This window comes from Pseudopodoces humilis, chromosome 23 (assembly GCF_049639895.1).
Source record: "Pseudopodoces humilis isolate 2021_Gansu_Grassland_sample_001 chromosome 23, ASM4963989v1, whole genome shotgun sequence".
Taxonomy (NCBI): domain Eukaryota; kingdom Metazoa; phylum Chordata; class Aves; order Passeriformes; family Paridae; genus Pseudopodoces; species Pseudopodoces humilis.
The window spans coordinates 3,101,529-3,120,446 of NC_142222.1; the positions used below are offsets into that span (position 1 = coordinate 3,101,529).

At 48.4% G+C, this 18,918-nt stretch overlaps 2 protein-coding genes across 2 annotated transcripts in view; both read right to left on the reverse strand.

The window, feature by feature from the left end:
- Positions 1–1,941: 1,941 nt before the first annotated feature.
- On the reverse strand, positions 1,942–9,638 carry RFLNB (refilin B). Its single transcript, XM_005525924.3, has 3 exons — positions 9,435–9,638; positions 7,963–8,072; positions 1,942–4,566 (listed from the first exon to the last, which is right to left on the reverse strand). The coding sequence occupies exons 1-3, from the start codon at positions 9,636–9,638 to the stop codon at positions 4,248–4,250; spliced, it is 633 nt and encodes a 210-aa protein (XP_005525981.2). The 3' UTR covers positions 1,942–4,247.
- A 3,122-nt stretch (positions 9,639–12,760) lies between these two features.
- Positions 12,761–18,918, reverse strand: part of VPS53 (VPS53 subunit of GARP complex) — a 61,242-nt gene continuing 55,084 nt past the window's right edge. The window contains exons 20-22 of the mRNA XM_005525718.3: positions 17,879–18,016; positions 15,167–15,271; positions 12,761–14,844 (exon numbers count right to left, since the gene is read on the reverse strand). Coding sequence (XP_005525775.1) covers positions 14,674–14,844; positions 15,167–15,271; positions 17,879–18,016 — 414 coding nt within the window. The 3' untranslated portion in view covers positions 12,761–14,673. The remainder of the gene's footprint in view (positions 14,845–15,166; positions 15,272–17,878; positions 18,017–18,918) is intronic.

Consider the following 18,918-nt stretch of genomic DNA (forward strand, 5'->3'; position numbering starts at 1 on the left):
CTGGAGCATCAGCTTGCAGCATTTTGGATTCCAGTGGGGCAGAGGAAGGTCTCTGCGCTCAGCTGAGTGAAAGCCTGAGGTGGGATGGGATTCTGGAGGATCCTGAGGCAGAGAAGGAAAGGCTGTGTGTTTACAGAGTGAACAGGAGGAAAAGGTATGAATTGTATATCCAGGAGCACTTCCCAGCTGCCAGGAGTTCCCCACCCCTCCACGGCAGCAGCAGGTAAAGGGGAATCCAGCGGTCATTTTTTGGAAGAGCAAGTGTGAACTGAATGCTGAAGGAGCCTCTGAGCTGCACCAGGGGTGTCACCCAAAATCCCAACAATTTCTGTGTCCTAGCAGTGCTTACTCACTGTCTGTGTGGAGGAGAGGACATTTCTATTTTATAAAGCAAACCAAGCTGTTAAAATACACATAGACAATTAGAAGTGCTCCTTTCCACACTGTGTGTTTGTCCTGGAACATCACTAATTACTGCTGTTGGTTTATTGCCAAATAATGCTCCTAAACTTTCCAGGTATTCACGTTGTACACTGGAGATCTGTGAACAAATTAAGGACAACACCTTGTTTAGAGGCTGAAATGATTTCCAGGAACGTGAACTTACCTTCCTTGAAACTGAGCGAGCTGCAAAGTCAGGATGGGAATCCAATCCTCACCTCCTGCCTTTTGATCCAATTGTTAGGCTGAGTGTTTTATTTTGTTACAAAAATCCATTATCTCAGACCCTCAGATGTGACATTCTGGAGAAGCACACATGAAAGGGAAACAGCACATCCAGAACAACAGGGTTTCCTTGGAATGGTGGGTGCTAATTAGAAGCTCATTGGGCCAATGTGAATTAAAATCACATGGAACAGCCTTGTACTCCCCTACTTCAAATTTTTATAGTAAAAGAATGTTTTTCATACAGAGTGTCATGACAAGACTTAAGGAGAACAGCCCAGCCCTCACTACAGGAAGGATTTGAAAGTTAGGTGACATCTGAAAGTCTCCCCCAGCTGCCCTGAAAGACACTGCTGACTTTTAAAGGTTTTTTCTTAATGGCTTTTTAAATAGCCCCTTTTATACAGAACTAATGTTTATGTGTGGCTTTTCTCCTGTTTAATACTTCAAAACTCCAGGATACCCAAAAGCTCTCAGAGCCTTTTGCTGGAAGCAGCGGCTTTGGAGCAGCTCCACGGCTCCCCAGACCCCAATAATGTCATTACATGCAACTCCAGAGATTCCACAAGCACAGAACCAGATGAACAATAAAAAGTAAGGGAAAAAAAAATTAATCCCATCAGGAATTAATTAACTGATGTTCAATTACATCCATTCCTGCTCTGCCAGAGTCACTAACAAAATCAGCACGCCTGCAAAGTGTGGGAAGGTTAAAAGAAGAGATTAAGCATCCAGAAAAACACCACAGCGTTTCCCTCAGCACAATAACTTATAATCATCTCTTTTGGTTTTATAAAGTTTAATGCATAACACACTCAAGTTTTATGTTTATGCTGTGTTTACTAATGCAGCATTTGAGCATCTACATTTTAAAAGTAAATTCCTGCCTGGTTAAATACATGTTATATATGAAAGGGATTAGTTCTTCACTTGTAGGATATTCATACCAGAATTCATACCAGAAACTCTCTTTAAAAATAAAACTGTACCAGATGAATAACTCAAAGTCATTAAGGAGAGGATTTTCAGCTGTCTTTAAAGCACGTTTTCAATGTCTTACTAAATTGACAAATCCACAACATTTGGTGTTGGTTTGGTTTTTAATATAGACAATTTTATATAGGAAACACCCTCCTAGAATATGTAAACAACAAATAGAAGAGAAAGGAGGGGAGATGGGACTGGCAAGAAATATTATGTATTTATTTCTAAGTAACAACCACAATAAACACTGAAAAGCTTTGAATGAGAAATAAAGAGACTTCCCTTGCAGGATGGTTTTCAGATCATTTATTACCAATAAAGTAAAAGACAAATTGAAAATCAGGAAGGGGTGGGAAACATCACAGACACCAGAACACTGGCACAGAGCTTTGCAAATGTTGGAACATAAATAATTTAAAAGGTATTGGTAGAGACCAATTAAAATATTCTTAAGAGGTACATATTAAGTTTGCTTTATAAAAATCAGGTGCTTTTATCCTAAAACCGGAGCGTGAGGGGTATTTTGTGGGTTATTATGCTTCTAACTAGGAACAACTAATGGCTACAACTTAAAACAACAACCTCCTCTTAGATCTGTTCCGGGTGGATTCGTTGGGGGAGTGTTTGTGGGCGCAATCCGGGGTGATGTTCTCCCAAAATCCCGTCTCCAACAGCAGCAGCCGCTTCAGGAGCGAGGTGTGGGCAGCGAGGGTGCAGCAGCCCCATCCCACAGAGGAGAGAGTGAACCCTGGGGCTGTGGGTGAGCTGAGCCTTCTGTTACACCACGAGGACGTCCTGGGGCAGCAGTCAGGGCACAATTGCACCATCTGGTTGAGACACATCTCCCCAGTCTTGCAGCCCGAGACCAAAGTGTTCTTAACCGCGGAGTGCCGCCTGCCTGACCGTGTCCTCTCTCGTCCTGGGATGGTTTTAGGAGCTGCCTTTCCAAGGCAAGTTCCAAAGGTGAAGGATGTTCTTTTCTGAGCTAATAAATAAGTAAAAAACCCTAACAACAACAATTGAAAACCCTCAAACCATACAAACCCAAGGTTTCCTTCCTGCTGCACTCTTCGTCTCCCGGCTCCTTTCAGTTCCCTGGGATCCACTTGCACACCATCCATCACACTTGCACAAACACACGTTAAGCACAGCTCAAGAACAGGCTCCCGAGGTTGCCACTGACAAAACTCACCCCTGGGGCTGTGCAAAGTCCTCTTGAAAAGCTGCTCCAGGACTGGTGTTGCACACCCACACCTCGGAAGAGTTTGGGAATACACGGAAAAGCCGTGTCCAGCTAAGACAGGTCTGTCAGGTGTTTCTGAGAGACTACACCACACAAAAAACCAGCACAGCCCACGCTCCCCAAAGCAGATGCTCTCCACACTGCGCTCTGTCAACACAGGGGAAAAAAAAAACAACCTGGGAAAAGAAGGAAACCTCTCTGTCTCATTTTCATCAAGGCACACGATAAACGAACGCACGTAACATCCAGACAGACTTTCCTGGTATCTGAAGCTGTTCCCTTTGGTCCCCAAACTCATCAGGCACTCAGGAGAGGATTTTCAGCAGCCTGCAGACAGGCAGAGGCTGCCCCATCCCAGTGACATCCCCGATCCCAAGGACCTGTGCCACCACAAGCTCAGCAGGGAAGCAGAGCTGTGGATTTTTCTCTGCACTACAAAGCTGCCTGTCCCTTGCTACCTGTTCACCTCCTCCCAACCCCACCACAACAGTGTCTCACACCCGATCCAGCACCTCCTCTGCCACCCTGGGTCCCTCTGTCCAGCACCTTATCTAACCTTGCTTTGGTTACAGCTCCTTTAGTTCACAAAAACAAGGCACTTGTGGTTTTCCACCTCCAGATCACCAAGATCCAACAAGACACGGATAATTTCTGGCCTGGTATTCTCTGTGCAAGCCCGGCTGCAGGCACAGAAACGCTCGTGTGTCACACAGAACGTGGGTTCCTGGTCACCCAAAGAACTGGAGTCACACAATCCTGTCTCTGCTGCCTGGAGCTGCAGGAGCAGTTCTCCTCCTGCTCTGCTCAGAACCCCTCCTCTCCCCAATTTACACCTTCACTCAGTGCGTGAATGCCATATGGGAACATTTTTGTACGTGTTAAATGCAGAATTCTGGGGTTTTCTCTGTTAGCCTTTCCCAGCAGTTTCATGGGGATGGTTCTCCTGGATAAAACACGATCTAAACTGAAAGGGTCGACAGCTCTACGTGTAACCAAACCACCTCTGCATTCTCTGCAAGACAGCCAACTGCCCTTATTTTTTTGCACATCACCACGAAGCATCAAATGGAATTCCACCTGCCAGGCACCACCCCACACTCCTCCTTACCTGTCCAGGTAAGGGAAAGCCCTTCCCGTTATCTCCACTGCGGGGAAGGGGAGGGAGCTCACGGCATTTGGGAGGCAAAGAGACAAATCCCTCGCTAAAATACGTTCCCACAGAAAACCGCGCCCGGGGCCGTCGTGACGCTTGGAGAGCAGGAGCCGAGAGCTGAGGGAGAAGTTCTGCACCTGCTTTTGGCAAGGGCAGCTAGCACAGTCCCAGGGACGGGCGTGGGCCGGAGGGTGGCCGCGGTCAGCAGCCGTCAGGGCCGAGGCACTCCGAGGTGTCCAGCTCCACGCTGGAGAGGAACCTGCGCGTGGCCTTGCGGCAGTTGTAGTCCAGCGTGGTGGTGTAGACAGTCTTGGCGTGCTTGGGGTAGATGATGGTGGTGCTGGTGAAGCGCCGGGGCCGGTGGCGAGGCTCCAGGCGCACCTCGGCCTTGTAGCTGCGCCAGGAGCAGTCGGGGACGCAGACGATGGTCTGGCTGCAGGCCGCCACGCTCAGCCCCACCGGCAGGAACACGTCGGCGATGAAATGCTTCTCCGAGTCGTACCTCACCGAGCTCGTGTACCTGCAACACAAATCCACAGCCATCGTCAGGGACAGCGGCCACGGGGAGCCCCAGACACGGCTCCAACTCCTCTCTGCAGAAAAAACTCTGGTTCTTTATTTATATGTGTTGTTAAGTATAATATTATTATGTGTTTGTTTATATTTATATGTATTTATGTGTATTATATGTATTATTGTTCTTTATTATTATGTATATGTATTTATATTATTATATGTATTATTGTTCTTTATTATTATGTATGTGTTTTTATATTATTATATGTATTATTGTTCTTTATTATTATGTATATGTATTTATATTATTATATGTATTATTGTTCTTTATTATTATGTATGTGTATTTACATGTATTATATGTATTGTTCTTTATTAGTATGCACTATGTATATGTACTTCTATGTATTATGTGTATAATTGTTTATTGTTATGTATTATGTGTGTGTATTTATAAGTATTATATGTACTATTGTTCTTTATTATTATGTATTATGTATTTATATGTATTACATGTATTGTTGTTCTTTATTATTACATATTATGTATATTTATATGTATTATATGTATTATTGTTCCTTATATTATGTATTATGAATATGTATTTATATGTATTACATGTATTATTCTTCCTTATATTATGTATTATGTATGTGTATTTATATTTATTATCTGTACTACTGTTCTTTATTATTATGTATTATGCATGTGTATTTATATGTAGTATATGTATTACTGTTTATTATTATGTATTATGTATATGTATTTATATGTATTATCTGTATTATTCTTCTTTAGTATTATGTATTATGTATGTATATTTATATGTATTATATGTATTGTTCTTTATTAGTATGTACTATGTATATGTATTTCTATGTATTATGTGTATAATTTTTTATTGTTATGTATTATGTGTGTGTTTTTATAAGTATTATATGTACTATTGTTCTTTATTATTATGTATTATGTATTTATATGTATTACATGTATTGTTGTTCTTTATTATTACATATTATGTATATTTATATGTATTATATGTATTATTGTTCCTTATATTATGTATTATGAATATGTATTTATATGTATTACATGTATTATTCTTCCTTATATTATGTATTATGTATGTGTATTTATATTTATTATCTGTATTATTGTTCTTTATTATTATGTATTATTTATATGTATTTATATGTATTATATGTATTATTTTTCCTTTTTATTATGTATTATGTATTTATATGTATTGTATGTACTATTGTTCTTTATTATTATGTATTATGTATTTACATGTATTATATGTAATATTGTTCTTTATTATTATGTATTATGTATGTGTATTTATATGTATTATCTGTATTATTCTTCTTTATTATTATGTATTATTTATATGTATTATATGTATTATTCTTCCTTATTATTATGTATTTATATGTATTGTATGTACTATTGTGCTTTATTATTATGTATTATGTATGCATATTTATATTTATTATCTGTACTACTGTTCTTTATTATTATGTATTATGCATGTGTATTTATATGTATTACATGTATTATTGTTCTTTATTATTATGTATTATGCATATTTATTTATATGCATTTATGTATTTGAATAGATTTTAAATCTATTTAATATTTATATTAATCCACGTACATATTTACAGGAAATATTAGAAGGTACTGTGTTAAAAGTAATTTAGTGAAATTTTGTTGGTAAGGGCTATTCTATATGCTTAATTAAACTTTTTCTTTCTTTAGGTCGTTTATATATTTTTGTTAATTGATTTTCATGGGGTGGATTTCTTGTTTCTACAGGTGTGAATGGTTTTCTTACTAGAACAGATTGCTAGCTGGAAGGCCAGCTGTTAACTGAATTTAGCTGAAATAATGGGCCTAAGTTATGATTTTATAAGGCTTTTTTTAAACAAGGTTTTTTACTTCTATGCAATAGAAGAAGTAATTCTAATACAGCCATAGAGGTTTAATTGCAGCAGTGCAATTGTAACTAGGAGAACATTTCTGTGGAGCTCCAGTCACAGAAACACAAATCTTAAAACATTGTTGACCTCATCCATAGAAATAACTGTGTGTAGTCTCAGGCCAATGATTCTTTACTTCTAGTAAATGACTCAGAGTCAATAAAAGGAAAAGGTTTCATATCTGCATGAACGTATTCTGGCACCAGCATGTCCTGCAAAACACGGGACATCTGAGCTGTGTGGAGCAGGGCTGGGCATGGCTGTGTGAGCTCTGCTCATGGCTTTGTGGGGAAGAGGAGCAGAGCTGCCAGGGTGGCTCCTCATCCCACCAGAACCATCTGCTGGTGTTTTACACACTGACAGGATGAGAGGAGAGCCTTGTGGCAGCAGCATTCCCAGGATTATCAGCGCTTAGCCCGGCTGCCAGCACTACCAGAACTTCTCAGCCCTGAGCTCAGTGGAGACCTCCTGCAAACTCCCAGACCCAGAGGCCTTGATCCACGCCTGGGCTCATAAACATCCCAACTCCCCCAAGCCTGTGGAAGCACACGTTATCTCCTCAGCTTTTCCCTGCCAGGAACCACACAGGAGTGCTCTGCTATCGCCCCTGGCACGGGGCACTCTCCGAGGACAAACTCCTGAAGATTCAGCTGGCAGGAAAACACTCGCAAATCCTCTGGGTCTGGGTTGCAAAAGGAAGTTTTCGTCTCCTTGGCGCTGCCACAGCTCTGTGTTGGCTTTTCCACTAACTAAGGAGTTAACTGCCTCCAATTCCAGCCACAGCACAGGCTCCTTCCCCACACCAGGACATAATTCTCCCTACCCTCCCCTGCTTTAGGCTTCCTTTTGATTTTATCAGCCTCCCTCTAATTGCACAGTCATCAACCACGAGCCTTCTCCTCTCATTACTGCAAATCATGGTGTTCAAAAGAATAATTCACAGGCTGTGAAATGATGCAGTGCATTAAAAAAAAAAAAAATTATGCACTCCTCTGAATGTTACCAATTCTTTTAGTTCACACAACCAGCCAGAGCTGTTAAGAAAGGAAGTGCTTATTATAAAACCATGAGGTTGCAAGAGCAAAATTTCTTTCCCTTAATGAAACAGTCCTAGAAAGATCTTTTGAAGCTCTTCCCTCATGACTGCCTGCTGGCTAATCAGTTGAAGGGCAACATTTTGGAGCAGCGCAAGGAAGGAAAAGCAGGAGACTAAAATATAAGAAAGTCTTCCTGGAAAAATAACCAAGAAAACAACCATATGGGTGGGATTAAAAGAGGCTGAACACTCCTTCGGCCTGTACAAATGTCCAGGTCCAGGAATGTACAGCTGCAGTGAACAATGGCTCTGCAAATAAATTAACTTGACTCACAGGCACTGATAAGGCCTAACTGCTCCTTTACTGTAACACAATATTTACCTTATTTCCTTCGGTGGTAAAGGGTCAAACTCAACTCCTTCGCCAAAGGATAAAGGACACAGTCTTGGAGGACAGCTGGAGAGAACGGGGCTGGGGGAGAACACAGAACTCTGCAAGAAAAATGCAAAATGTTTTATGTTACCATGTTGTTGTAACTTTTATGTTACAATGCAGTACACAGTACAGAGGGAAACAGATTTATTTATCCCTCGGTATGGAGCTGTTGAGGTTCACATTTACGTGCAGGAGGATCTGCTAGACCAAGAGGTGCCACAGGTGCATCCTTAGGCCTGACTCCACTCTGGTCTAAAGCATCCTAGAGGTGGCCCAGGAGCATTTTTTGAAGACAAGGTCCTAACTTCAGGGACCCAACGTAATTCAGAGGAGCTGCTCTGGGAAATGAGAGAGGAATGCAACCCCTCGCTGCAGTGTAGTCTGTTCCCTGTATTAACCCACGCTCAAGTTATAACCAACATTTTAGGGGTGTCTGAGAGCTCCCTCCGTGCTGAATTCAACCCATACACACGGACAGGCTGCAGCAGGAAATGATCACCTCGCTGTGAGCCACCTCCTTGCTCCACAGCTACGCCCTGGCTCCTGTTTGAAGGCATTAAATCCAACCTAATTCACACACGAAGCGTTGGGAAGGATTAACTCATTCCCGCTGAGCGCTGATTCATTGCCTGTCCCTGCGCTCCTCTCCTGACACCCAGCACCGGGAGCTGACACCGAATCCCACAGCTCAAGGAAACCAAAGCAGCCCTGAAGGGATGGAACCCAAGCCGTGTGTGTTTTTGAAGCCACCTCTGCACGTGTGTTTACTATCGAGGGGCTGGGGGGCTGCGTGCATCTTTCCCTCCTGTGGCCTTTTCCAATTTCACAGCAGCACCCCGGCAGAAAAAGGATTTCTCCTCTAAATCTGCCGTCTCCAAAGTATTTGTACCAGCAGCTCAACATCCAAAACCTATTTGATGAGAAAAACAAATTAACTGAAAACTTTATGCACAATAAAGTTACTGCTGCGGGTCATTCCGGAATAACGGGAGTTCACTTTCCACAGGGATTTATTTCCAAAGACGCGATGCCGTCCCAGCCCCGACCCGGGGCAGGAGGGAGAGGAGTTTCCCTTGCAGGCAAAGCTTTGTGAAAAGCCCCGGCCACCCCGGTTCCCGGTCGGATCCTTCCCTCCCGGTGCAGACCCGACAGCGGCGGGAGGGCTCGGTTACAGCCGGCGGGCGGGTGTTCCAAGCCCTTCCCACGCCGGCCAGACCCGGCTTTCCAGCCTCCTTTCCCCGCGGGATGCGCGGGGTCCCGGGCGGGCTGCGAAGGGCAGCGGCTCCTCCGGGGCACCTGCGGCGGCGGCACCGGGCCGGGATCTGCCGGAGCCGCGGTCCCGGAGGGTCCCGGGGGGTCCCGGAGGGTCCCGGGGGGTCCCGGGGGGTGCGGGCAGCGCAGGGAGGGCCGGTACTCACCGCTGCGGAGGCTGCGGGCGGCTCGGGCTCCGGGAGCCCGTTGGCTGCGGCGCGCTCGGGGCTGCCCGAGGGGAGCAGCCAGGGCGGCGGGGCCGGGCCGGGGCTGGGGGGCAGCCCGGAGTCGGGGCTGTCGAGGCCGGAGTCCCCCCCCTTCCTCTGGCCCGGGAGGCCGGCCCCCCCCCCCAGGCTGAGCCGCCCCACCATGGCCGAGCCGCCGGTGCCCGCCCCGGCCCGGCCGCTGCCCGCGCTGCGCTCCCTGCGCCGGCTGAGCCCGGGCGGGCGGGGCGGCCGCCGAGCCGGGGAGGGGCCGTGCCAGGGGCGGGCCGTGTCCCACCGCTGTCCCCGTGTGTGTTCCGGCCGTGCCCCTGCAGCCGCCCGTGTCCCCGCTGGCTGTCCCTGTCCTGCCGGCGAGCCCGTACCCCCGTCCTGCATCCCAGCCCAGCGCCGCTCCCCCGCTCGCAGCCGCACGGAGCTCGGCACTGGGAGGTGGCGGAGTCGCCGTCCCTGGGCCGGCACCGACCGGACGCGGCACTCGGTGCTCTGGTGTGCTTGACAAGGCGGGGACGGCTCCCGGGTTGGACTCGGTGATCTCGGAGGTTTTTTCCAAGCTAAATGATTCTGGGATTCTGTGGAACTATGCCCGACGAGCTGCCCTCCGCGCATCGTGCTCCAACCCGCAGTGCACCGCCCCAGTGTGCTGCCAGCACGGGTTTTGGGGAGCACTGAAAGGGCTGCCAGATCCTGGTGGGCTGCCCCCACCTCCAGCGCTGCTTTCCCCAACAGAAGGGATTTTGGCAGCCGGGTTAAGCCCCTCAAGTTCTCCCTTCCCTCTCCCAAGCATTCGGGCTCAGGCAGCAGCGCTGCCGCCCCTAATCGCATTTTTCAGGCAAAGCTGCCGAAGCCGAAACAAGAGAACAGAAGGAAAAGGTCTTTCTAGCACTACAGGAGACCGAGGGAACCTTTTTCGGAAAATCCTAATGAAATAATTGCGCCATGTCATCAGATTCGGTGGGGGAATACTCTTGTGGAGGGAAAGCAGCTCTGCAGCCGGCCAAAGACAACACTCCCCTGCGCAGAAAGCAGCAGTCTGGGCCGACGGGCCCAGCGCAAGTGAACCCAAACCTCTGAAAAAAAATTCCTTCCCTGCCCCAAAATTAAAAGCAGAGCAGAACTTTCAGCCGTAGGCGTCTGTGGTTTGTAGCTATGCGGTGCTGGGAACTCCGGAGACTTCCTCAAGGAATTTACATTCCTTTGAAGAAATACTATGAGGCTGTTTGTCTTTGCTGAAAAATGCAGATGGAAAGAAAAAGAACATTAAGAATTTTGACTGAAATCTTTGGGGTCTGAGCAAATGTGCTGGACAGGTGTTTTCTTCCCTTTAAGTGTATCCCCGCCCCCCAAAAAAAGAGATGCTGGTCTCTGCAAGCAGTAGGAAAACTGATTACTCCTCGCTCCAAAATCTCCCATAAAAGCCCTTTATGAAATCAGATTCTTTGGAAAGCACTGGAGCAGTTTCCAGATGAGCACAATCATAATTTCAGAGCTGCTGTGCAGCTCCTGGGTGAAAATCCCCACTGCCAACAACACAGAAATTCAATTTAGGAGGGGGGAGCTTGTGGCACATCCCAGTGGTCACATCTGAGAGCTGTGGGTGCTCCCACAGCCACTCCCATGAGGTTCAGGGTCCAAGTGAGAGGGATCTCGGTGCCTGGGATAAGCAGAGCTCCTGGAAATCTTTCTGCTCCTTATTTACTAGCAAAACCCCCTCCCATTCTGGCATGGCTTGACACAGAGGGCACTTTTTTGTGCCCTTCCAGTCTGGGCTTTGCAGCCCACCTGGGGGACTCCTGCAGCACCAACATCCAGACCTGCCAATCTGCCTGCTAGGATGAAAAGGAAGTGTTTAAGCAGAATTTTAACTGCTCAATAACTCCAGTACTGTTGAGTCACTGTGTACAGGGGCTCTGCTTTTCAGGACATGTACTCTGCCCTCTCGAAAAGTCTGTTTTTAACTCTCTCAAACTGTACCAACCTGTGCCACCCCTGATGGCATTGGAAATCTTTTCCCCTGCCTGTTTGCCCACGTTATTTACTCTTTAACTGCCCACACACAGGCAGGACAGGGCAGACACAAATCTCTTATCAAGATCCTCCTTCCATAAAAGACTTTCCACCAGGCTGGGCATGCTCGGCTTAATCAGCAACCCAAGCACAGGCGACGCCAGGTGGGGGCTGTCGCTGGGAGAAGCAAACCCAAAGGATCCTGTGATATTTGAAAACGATGGAAAGTTATTTCCAAAGGATGGGAAATGCCAGGCTCTGTCACAGAGGAGCTGCGCTCCCTCGGCGCTGGGATTGACGAGCACTGACAGCGCGTGGCTGAAGCTGCTGAGGTTTCATCAGCTTTTACAGCCCTGCTGCCACCGCCCTCGTGGAGCCAAGCAAAGGCTCCTGGAGGTTTGGACATCGTCACTTGGATGCTCAGAGTCCTGGCTGTAAATGTGGGGAAAGAAAGGAACACCCAGCGCCCGCCTGCCCAAGGGCGGAGGGGGCAGGACCGCCAGGAGAAAAGCAAATGAGTCATTAATTCTCTGAGCGAAAGGAGCTGCTCCAGCGTCATGCAGAGCGTGGAGAAAGGCACTACCCCTTAATTAATTTCAAAGGAAAAATGAGGATCTCTCTGAAATCACTCCCGCAGTGGCAGACAGCAGAAATGATGTGATTATTTAGGGCCACAAGGTCGGGAGTGTTGAGCCACCCACACGGTGCAGGAGCTGCTGTGGATGTGGAGGCTGCCAGAGAAGGTGGAAAAGGCAGAGAGGACCTGCAGCAGCAGATGGACAGCAGGGAGTGCTGGGTCCAGCACATTTTGGGTGAGGTCCATCCCAGCCACTGGGATTTGCAGCCATACAGAAAACACCCAGCAATGAGCATTTAATTCAGTAACCATTTAATTCATTTTAATGTCACACCCCACGTACAGCCGGCCTGAAACCATAAAAAGTGGCATTTTGTACAGAAAGCACATAATCATCCTTTATTCCCCAAAGCTGTAAACTCCAAAGAGCTAGTGCACAAATAGAGACCTGCCAAATCTAATAAACACTCAAGAGCCAGGGGCACAAAACTCTTACACCAGAAGTAGAAAACTGTGGATTTGTTCTCTGAAAGTGGAACTCCAAACACCCAGCCCTGTGGCCTTCTTCAAAGGCTGAAGCTAAAAAAAAAAAAAAATTCTCCTTTTATTTCCTCTTATCTACAGAATAAAATGCAGAAAATGTAATGGGGGAAGCCTTTGGGTAAGACACACAATGATAACTTCAACATCGTCTTCAGCTATTCATAATTTATTGAGAGACTCAGCCTTAGACAAAGCAAAGAAAAATTCATCTAAAATAAATTATTCATCCCCTCATGGGAATAACCAATCTCTGCAAAGCCATGTTCCCTCCTCCCCAGCTCTGCAGTGTGGTAACTCATGAGCCATCCTGCACATGCATCTTGAGATAATCTGTCCTTGGAGAACGGCTGCTCGGAATCCCAAAGCGCTTCCATTCCTTCTTTTGTCACCTAACAGGGAATCAGGAGAGGAAGTAAGCAAGGCTACAGCAGATTTGTAGAACTGGAGTGATGAGAAACTGCTGTCCCCCTGCACAGGTGTTGTTACTGCTGCTCCTCACTCCCCATCCCATGAAGCTCTGGATGGAGCTCACGTTCCTGGAGTCTGATCCTGCTCTCTGATGTGCAGCACATCCTGTACACACATCCTGTGAGTACAGCCCCTAAATAAATACAGTCCTAAGACCCAAACTTGCCCTGCTGGGGAGCAGGACTCTCCCAGGAAGGCATCTGGCAGTGTGGTTGTTCCTCACCTGCCACACTGGTACAGGACTTCTCCCTCCTGCACAGGCAAGTGAAGCTCAAGTTAAATAACACAGGCACGACTGGCTGGTCTGCCCTACATCCATGTGGGATTCACTCCTGGTTGGCCATATGCCTTCAAAGTGTCCCAGGAAGGGCACTGAGGAGTTTGGGAAGAAGTCCAGCAGTGCCAATGACAAGGAGAATCCATGGGAAGCACCGACTGATCCCAACCCTGCTCCACGCTGGCTCTGTGGCTGGGAGCCAGGATCTGGGCCATGGGAAGAGGGGCCTGGGTTATCCAAAATATTTCACTGCTGGTTCTCCTCCCCTCTGCACTGCTGCAAGCTGAAGCTCAGAAGAGCAGGAGGAGAAGGAGGGCCTTGAAACCTGAGGCTGCTGAAAGCCTCCTGTCCCAACGAGTGGCCCTGGCTCCCTGATAGAGCCAACATTTCCAGCACCTCTCCTTGCAGGGCAGCAGAGGTGCCAAGGTGGCACATCCCTACTCAGGACACACCAGCTGGAGTGAGAATGAGGGGCTGAAGCAGCCTGACACGTTCTCCATGAAGGGCTCTTTGTGGAGAGAGGGAGAGGTGCTGTCCAGGAAGGCTAGGAACTCCCACTGGGGACAGTGGGTGAGCCCAGCACACACCAGGGAAATACCAAGCAGCTGGAGAGGGCTCCACACATGTCCTGCTTGGCCTCTAAGCTCTAACAGCAGCCAAGGCTGCCAGCTGGTTGGCAGGAGCTTTGCCAAGGTGCAGAAGGCATTAATTTAGCCCTTTCCTCCTGCTCTGAAAAGGATTTGCCTGGCTGTTTCACGGTGCTTTATGCAGGCCTGTCCTGGGAGCAGGGGAGAAGTCTGCCTTGGGGTTCCCTCCTGGACATCTCATTGATTCAGTGGAGCTGCAGATGCCAGATCCTAGCTGTTAAAGCGTTGGGGTTTTGGTGGTGGTGATGGTTTGGGGTTGGTTCCCCCCAGCCCACAATAAATAATTAATCACAGGAACAGGAGGAGGGAGCAAGCAGTAACACAGAACTGAGGCAAAACCCTCAGTGCTGCAGCAGGAGCTCAGCCAGGGTAACACAGCCAGATAGTCTCTGGATCCACCTGAACTGTTTCTGGAGCTGCTGGCTTCCAGATGCCTCTATTTTCTCCATCACGTGGACCTGGCCATGTCCTGGGTTTCACTCCTGCCAAGCTCAGGGCAAACAGCTCGGTCAGATTCTTCCTTGGTCTGCGATGGGTAAGAGATGACGGGAATTGGGAGTGACAGCGCACGGGTGTTCCAGCAGCACGCTGGAAATCACAGGCCTGAGCAGCTCTGCTCCCCCTCACTGCCAGCAGTCCCGAGCCACAGAGATTCCCTCTGCTCCCTCAGAGTCTCTTTTTGATGAGTTTCTCCAGTTTGCGTATCCGAGAGGATTCCTGCTCGGGCGTGGGAGCGCTCAGCGAGAGCGAGCCGGCGCTGTCCCCGCCGGGGGGAGGAGCGGGGAGGCGCAGGCGGAAAAGGTCCAACATGCTGCTCTGCTCACTCCTCTTCAGGCCCTGAGGGAGCAAAGCACAGCGTTCACTGAGCTGGGAGCAGCTGCAGCAGAGCCCATTTCAAACCTCCACCTCCTGTTCACCGACCAGGAGCTGCACAAAGACCTCTGCATGACCCCGAGCCCAGCCCCAGGAGCAGAGCAGGTATGAAAATGTGGAATGAACTGCAAACTTCTTCAGTAGCAACTCTGCTTTCAGAATAAAGACACTTTTCTTATAGTGCTTCTTCCACCCCCAAGCCCCTCAGAATTCACACTGAGATAAAGTCCCCAACAACCCCAAAGCAGCACTAGAGGATGAGCAGAAGCCCTGGACAGGTTCTAACCTTCATGTCGAGGATCTTCTGGAATGTGTCAGTGCTGCAGTCAGCGAGAAGCTTGATGTAATTGTCCACAAACACAACTGGGGGCTCATGTGGAGCCATCACCACCTGCCAAGACAAGGAAAAAGAGATCAGACAAATAGTAGAAGTTAAAGGCAGTGCTCAGTCACCTCTGGCACAGGAATGACAGCAGGACTGGCTCCTAAAATAAAATGTTTAAGGAACAAGAAAGAGGCAGAGGTGAGTGGAGAGAAGCAGAGTAAGGAGCAGGGAGGGAGTTTGGTCTCTTTCAGCACAGCAGTGCTGCTCAGGGCTCTGCATCATGTTTCAAAGAGCAGCAGGACTTTGTGGCCTGTGGGCTGGCAGGCACTGGGCTATTGTTGAAGCTCAAGATTTTATCATGTTGGATGGGGAAGACAAGCTGGGAGTCACTCAGGGGACAGCACTGGCAGTGGTGGTGACACTCACAAAGTCCCCGGAGATCAGACAGCCTGGACACAGTCCAGACCCTCACTCTGGCTGTGTGTCCTCCTGCTCCCTCCTGCCTGGAGCCAGGACACAGTGTGCCACAGGGGAATATGACAACACTCAGGGGTCACTCCCTCAGTCCCCAGGACAGCAAGGGCCAGAGCTCTCTGCTCTGCAGCTCTCCTGGCATGTCCCCAGTGGCCACTGTCCTTGGGGTGCAGCTCCTCTTGGACACACCTCCAGAGAGACTGGGATGAAGGATGGGAATCCCCCCCACCAACATCTGCCCAGGAACAATCATAAAAAACAGGAAAAAAAATCAAAATGGCCTCAAAGCTGGTAAGAGGATCCCTCATTGATGTGTTTTTCTTACATAAGCTGCAAGCTCCACAGACAGCACATCTTTTGATAATGCTGGACAGCCAGACCATCTTTCTGGGGAAGAGTGTGAGTGTGTGTGTGTGTAAATGGGCAGAAACAGCACCAGGCCAGACTCTTCCCTGTCTCCAAAAACATTTCCATATGTTTGCACTGACCCAGCTCACCCCACACTGTATTCTGTCACCAAGACATTTCTTTCTTTCTTTCCCTGCACTTCAGACCACTGAAACATCATAGCCATGTATACACTTATAAATCCTTAATTTACAGCCCTTGTAAAAATCTTCTGCCAAGATGAAAAGCTGGAGCTTCAGACAGTGTAGCCAGAGGAAAAGGGGAAGAGCTCTGTGGGATGTGCACGGCCTGGCGCCCTCCTCCCCGCTCCCATCTGCGCTTCGTGGGGCTCAGCTGAATGGATTTATTTGTGCTGCCCATGGGCCCAAAGTTTGTCTTCCTGAATCACCTGCCCCACAACAAGGCTGGGAACACACTCTGGAGCTCCCAGTGCCGTCAGGCTGTGGCTGTTTGATTTGCAGTGACTGCCAGAGCCCTCGCTTGGGGCCAGAAGTGCTTTGTGCAGCAGCAGGGCCAGCACAGGCTGTGTGACACAGCAGGGCCAGCACAGGCTGTGTGACAGCAGGGCCAGCACAGGCTGTGTGACACAGCAGGGCCAGCACAGGCTGTGTGACACAGCAGGGCCAGCACAGGCTGTGTGACAGCAGGGCCACTGCTGCTGCACAGCCTGGGGACCTGCAGCTCTCCATGTGCTGCTTTCCTCTCCAATGGGATGCTAAGGGCAGACAAACTAACTCCATTACTCTTCTGATTCACACATAAGCTCCAAGGAAAGACCTGTTCTGTGTGCAACAGGCACCAATCTTCCCTGCTCCCATGAGCACAAACCAGGACATTTTTATTCAGGTCATTTCTAAGAAAATTTGGATACAATTCACTAACATCTCAGTCACCTTACTCCAAAAGCATGGAGAGCTAATGCCTGAATGCAGAGCACAGCCCTGTGACATTCCCCTGGGCATGGGAGCAGAGCCACGCTGAGCAGCAGGCGAGGAGGGACAGCCCAGCCTCCTCACCCCCCTTGCCTTGGCTGTGCTTTACAGGAGGCTCTGGCTGGCAGCTGCCTGTCCTGCCTGACCCCAGGTCCCACTAATTCCCTCACAGGAATGCCTTCCCAGCATTGCTGAGCAGGGGACAATCCCATCACCCAGGAGGGTACAACTGTACAGCTCCCACGGCTTCTCCCGGGATCAAACCTGACTTCTCACTCCGGCACCAACTGGGAAGGGCAGATTGCTTTGCTTGTTGCTTTTTATGAAGACAACACACTGCTTTTGGGTCATTTTCCAGGCACCAGGTCTGGAAAATGAAAAAAAGGGCTCTGGTGAATACAGTAACCCAGACATGTTTGCACTGGCTGTTACACTAGACAGTAAACAGGTGACTCAAGCACGGCTTGGCTCCCCTGCGTGATGGAGTCTGCACAAAGGCCTGCAGTAACCTGAACCCTGGGGTTTGCCCCACAGCAGACACTCACGGATGCAAACTCTGATTTTCACAGGCTCCTGAGGGAACCTGGTGCCTCGACTCTCCAAGCAAACAGAACTCAAGCCTTTGGTTGCCCTGAGAAGTGAGGGTGAAAACTCAAATGTGGTATTAGGAGAGAGTGGGGGCAAACCCAAGGGGAGTGAGCCAGTTCTGTGAGCAGCTGGCAGAGCCCCCAGCCAGGCTCACAAACGCTCATGTGCAATTGCAGATTGCTGCACTCAAAGGAAGGGCCCCCTGGAATTCGCTCGCTCCGATTCCCAGTCCAGCAGTCTGGCTGGCAGGTTAACAAAAGTCTTGAGTTACCTTCAGGATCATTTCAGCCCGAGTCATGCCTTTCACCACTATCTTTGTGTAGCTGGCAGGAGCCTTCCTCACCACTTGGGACCCAATGGAGGGCAGATCCAGGAGAACCATCTTCAGAGAGTGAGTGTCCAGCAGCAGCTGCAAGAGTTAACCACACTCTGTTACTCAGGCTCCTTCTACCAAGATCTGTCAGCTGCTGTAACCCAACATCCCTAAAAGTTTAACACTTCCCACACTGGAGGAAGTCCTGGTGGTTGGACTGCAGGAACAGGAGGAACTGAGCCATGACACTTCCAGGAGATATGATCACCCATGGCTACATATCAGCATCCTGGCTGATTTTAACAGAGCACTGCTCTGCTGACTGGAAATGACTTATGGCAGCCCAACATCTGGCACATCAGGCACAGATTTCCAGTCCTTCCCCCAGCAGTATGAAGTGAAACAATCCTGACTACCTGGAGCTGTACCATGGTTTAGATACCGAGGTCAAATGAACTAACACCAGCTTCCTCCTGCCCCCTGCCACCCACAGTGTCAGCTTTTCTGCATTTATTCAGCCCCTTGATTGGGGTTTCTTTCCTTAAAAACTGTCACACAATACATCTACATTGAGAACAGCTCACAACCTGGATGTTGTTTGTTACTACCTCAGCAAATAAATAAGCGGCAGCCATAAAACTGAGCCCAGACAGAGCAGCACTGTCTCATGACAAAATGCTGTGGGGGTTAAGGCAAATTAGAACAAATTTATCTTGAATCCCACACTCCTCTGATTGCACAAAGTATGTCTGAAGAGACAAACAGAAATCTGAAATCAAACTAGAGGAAGAGCAGCCCAATTTGAGTGTGGAAGCCCAATAGGCACACCCAGAGCATTTCCTCACAAAGGGAGCCAGTGGAAGCTCGTTCTGCAGGGACACAAAACATTCTGGGCACTGCAGAACACCCAGCAGCGACCACAACCATGTGAACACTGGCCTCAGCACATGTGGGAATTCAAAGGAACACAAGGGCTGTGGAGGAGGAGGAGGAGGAGG

Bases quoted from the DNA above. Each gene is read 5' to 3' on its own strand.
- RFLNB (XM_005525924.3), bottom strand. From the start codon at position 9,638: ATGGTGGGGCGGCTCAGCCTGGGGGGGGGGGCCGGCCTCCCGGGCCAG. The intron at 8,073-9,434 runs GTGAGTACCGGC...TTTTTCTTGCAG, and splicing joins CGCCCGCAGCCTCCGCAGCG to AGTTCTGTGTTCTCCCCCAG. The intron at 4,567-7,962 runs GTAAATATTGTG...TTTGTGTTGCAG, and splicing joins TTACCACCGAAGGAAATAAG to GTACACGAGCTCGGTGAGGT.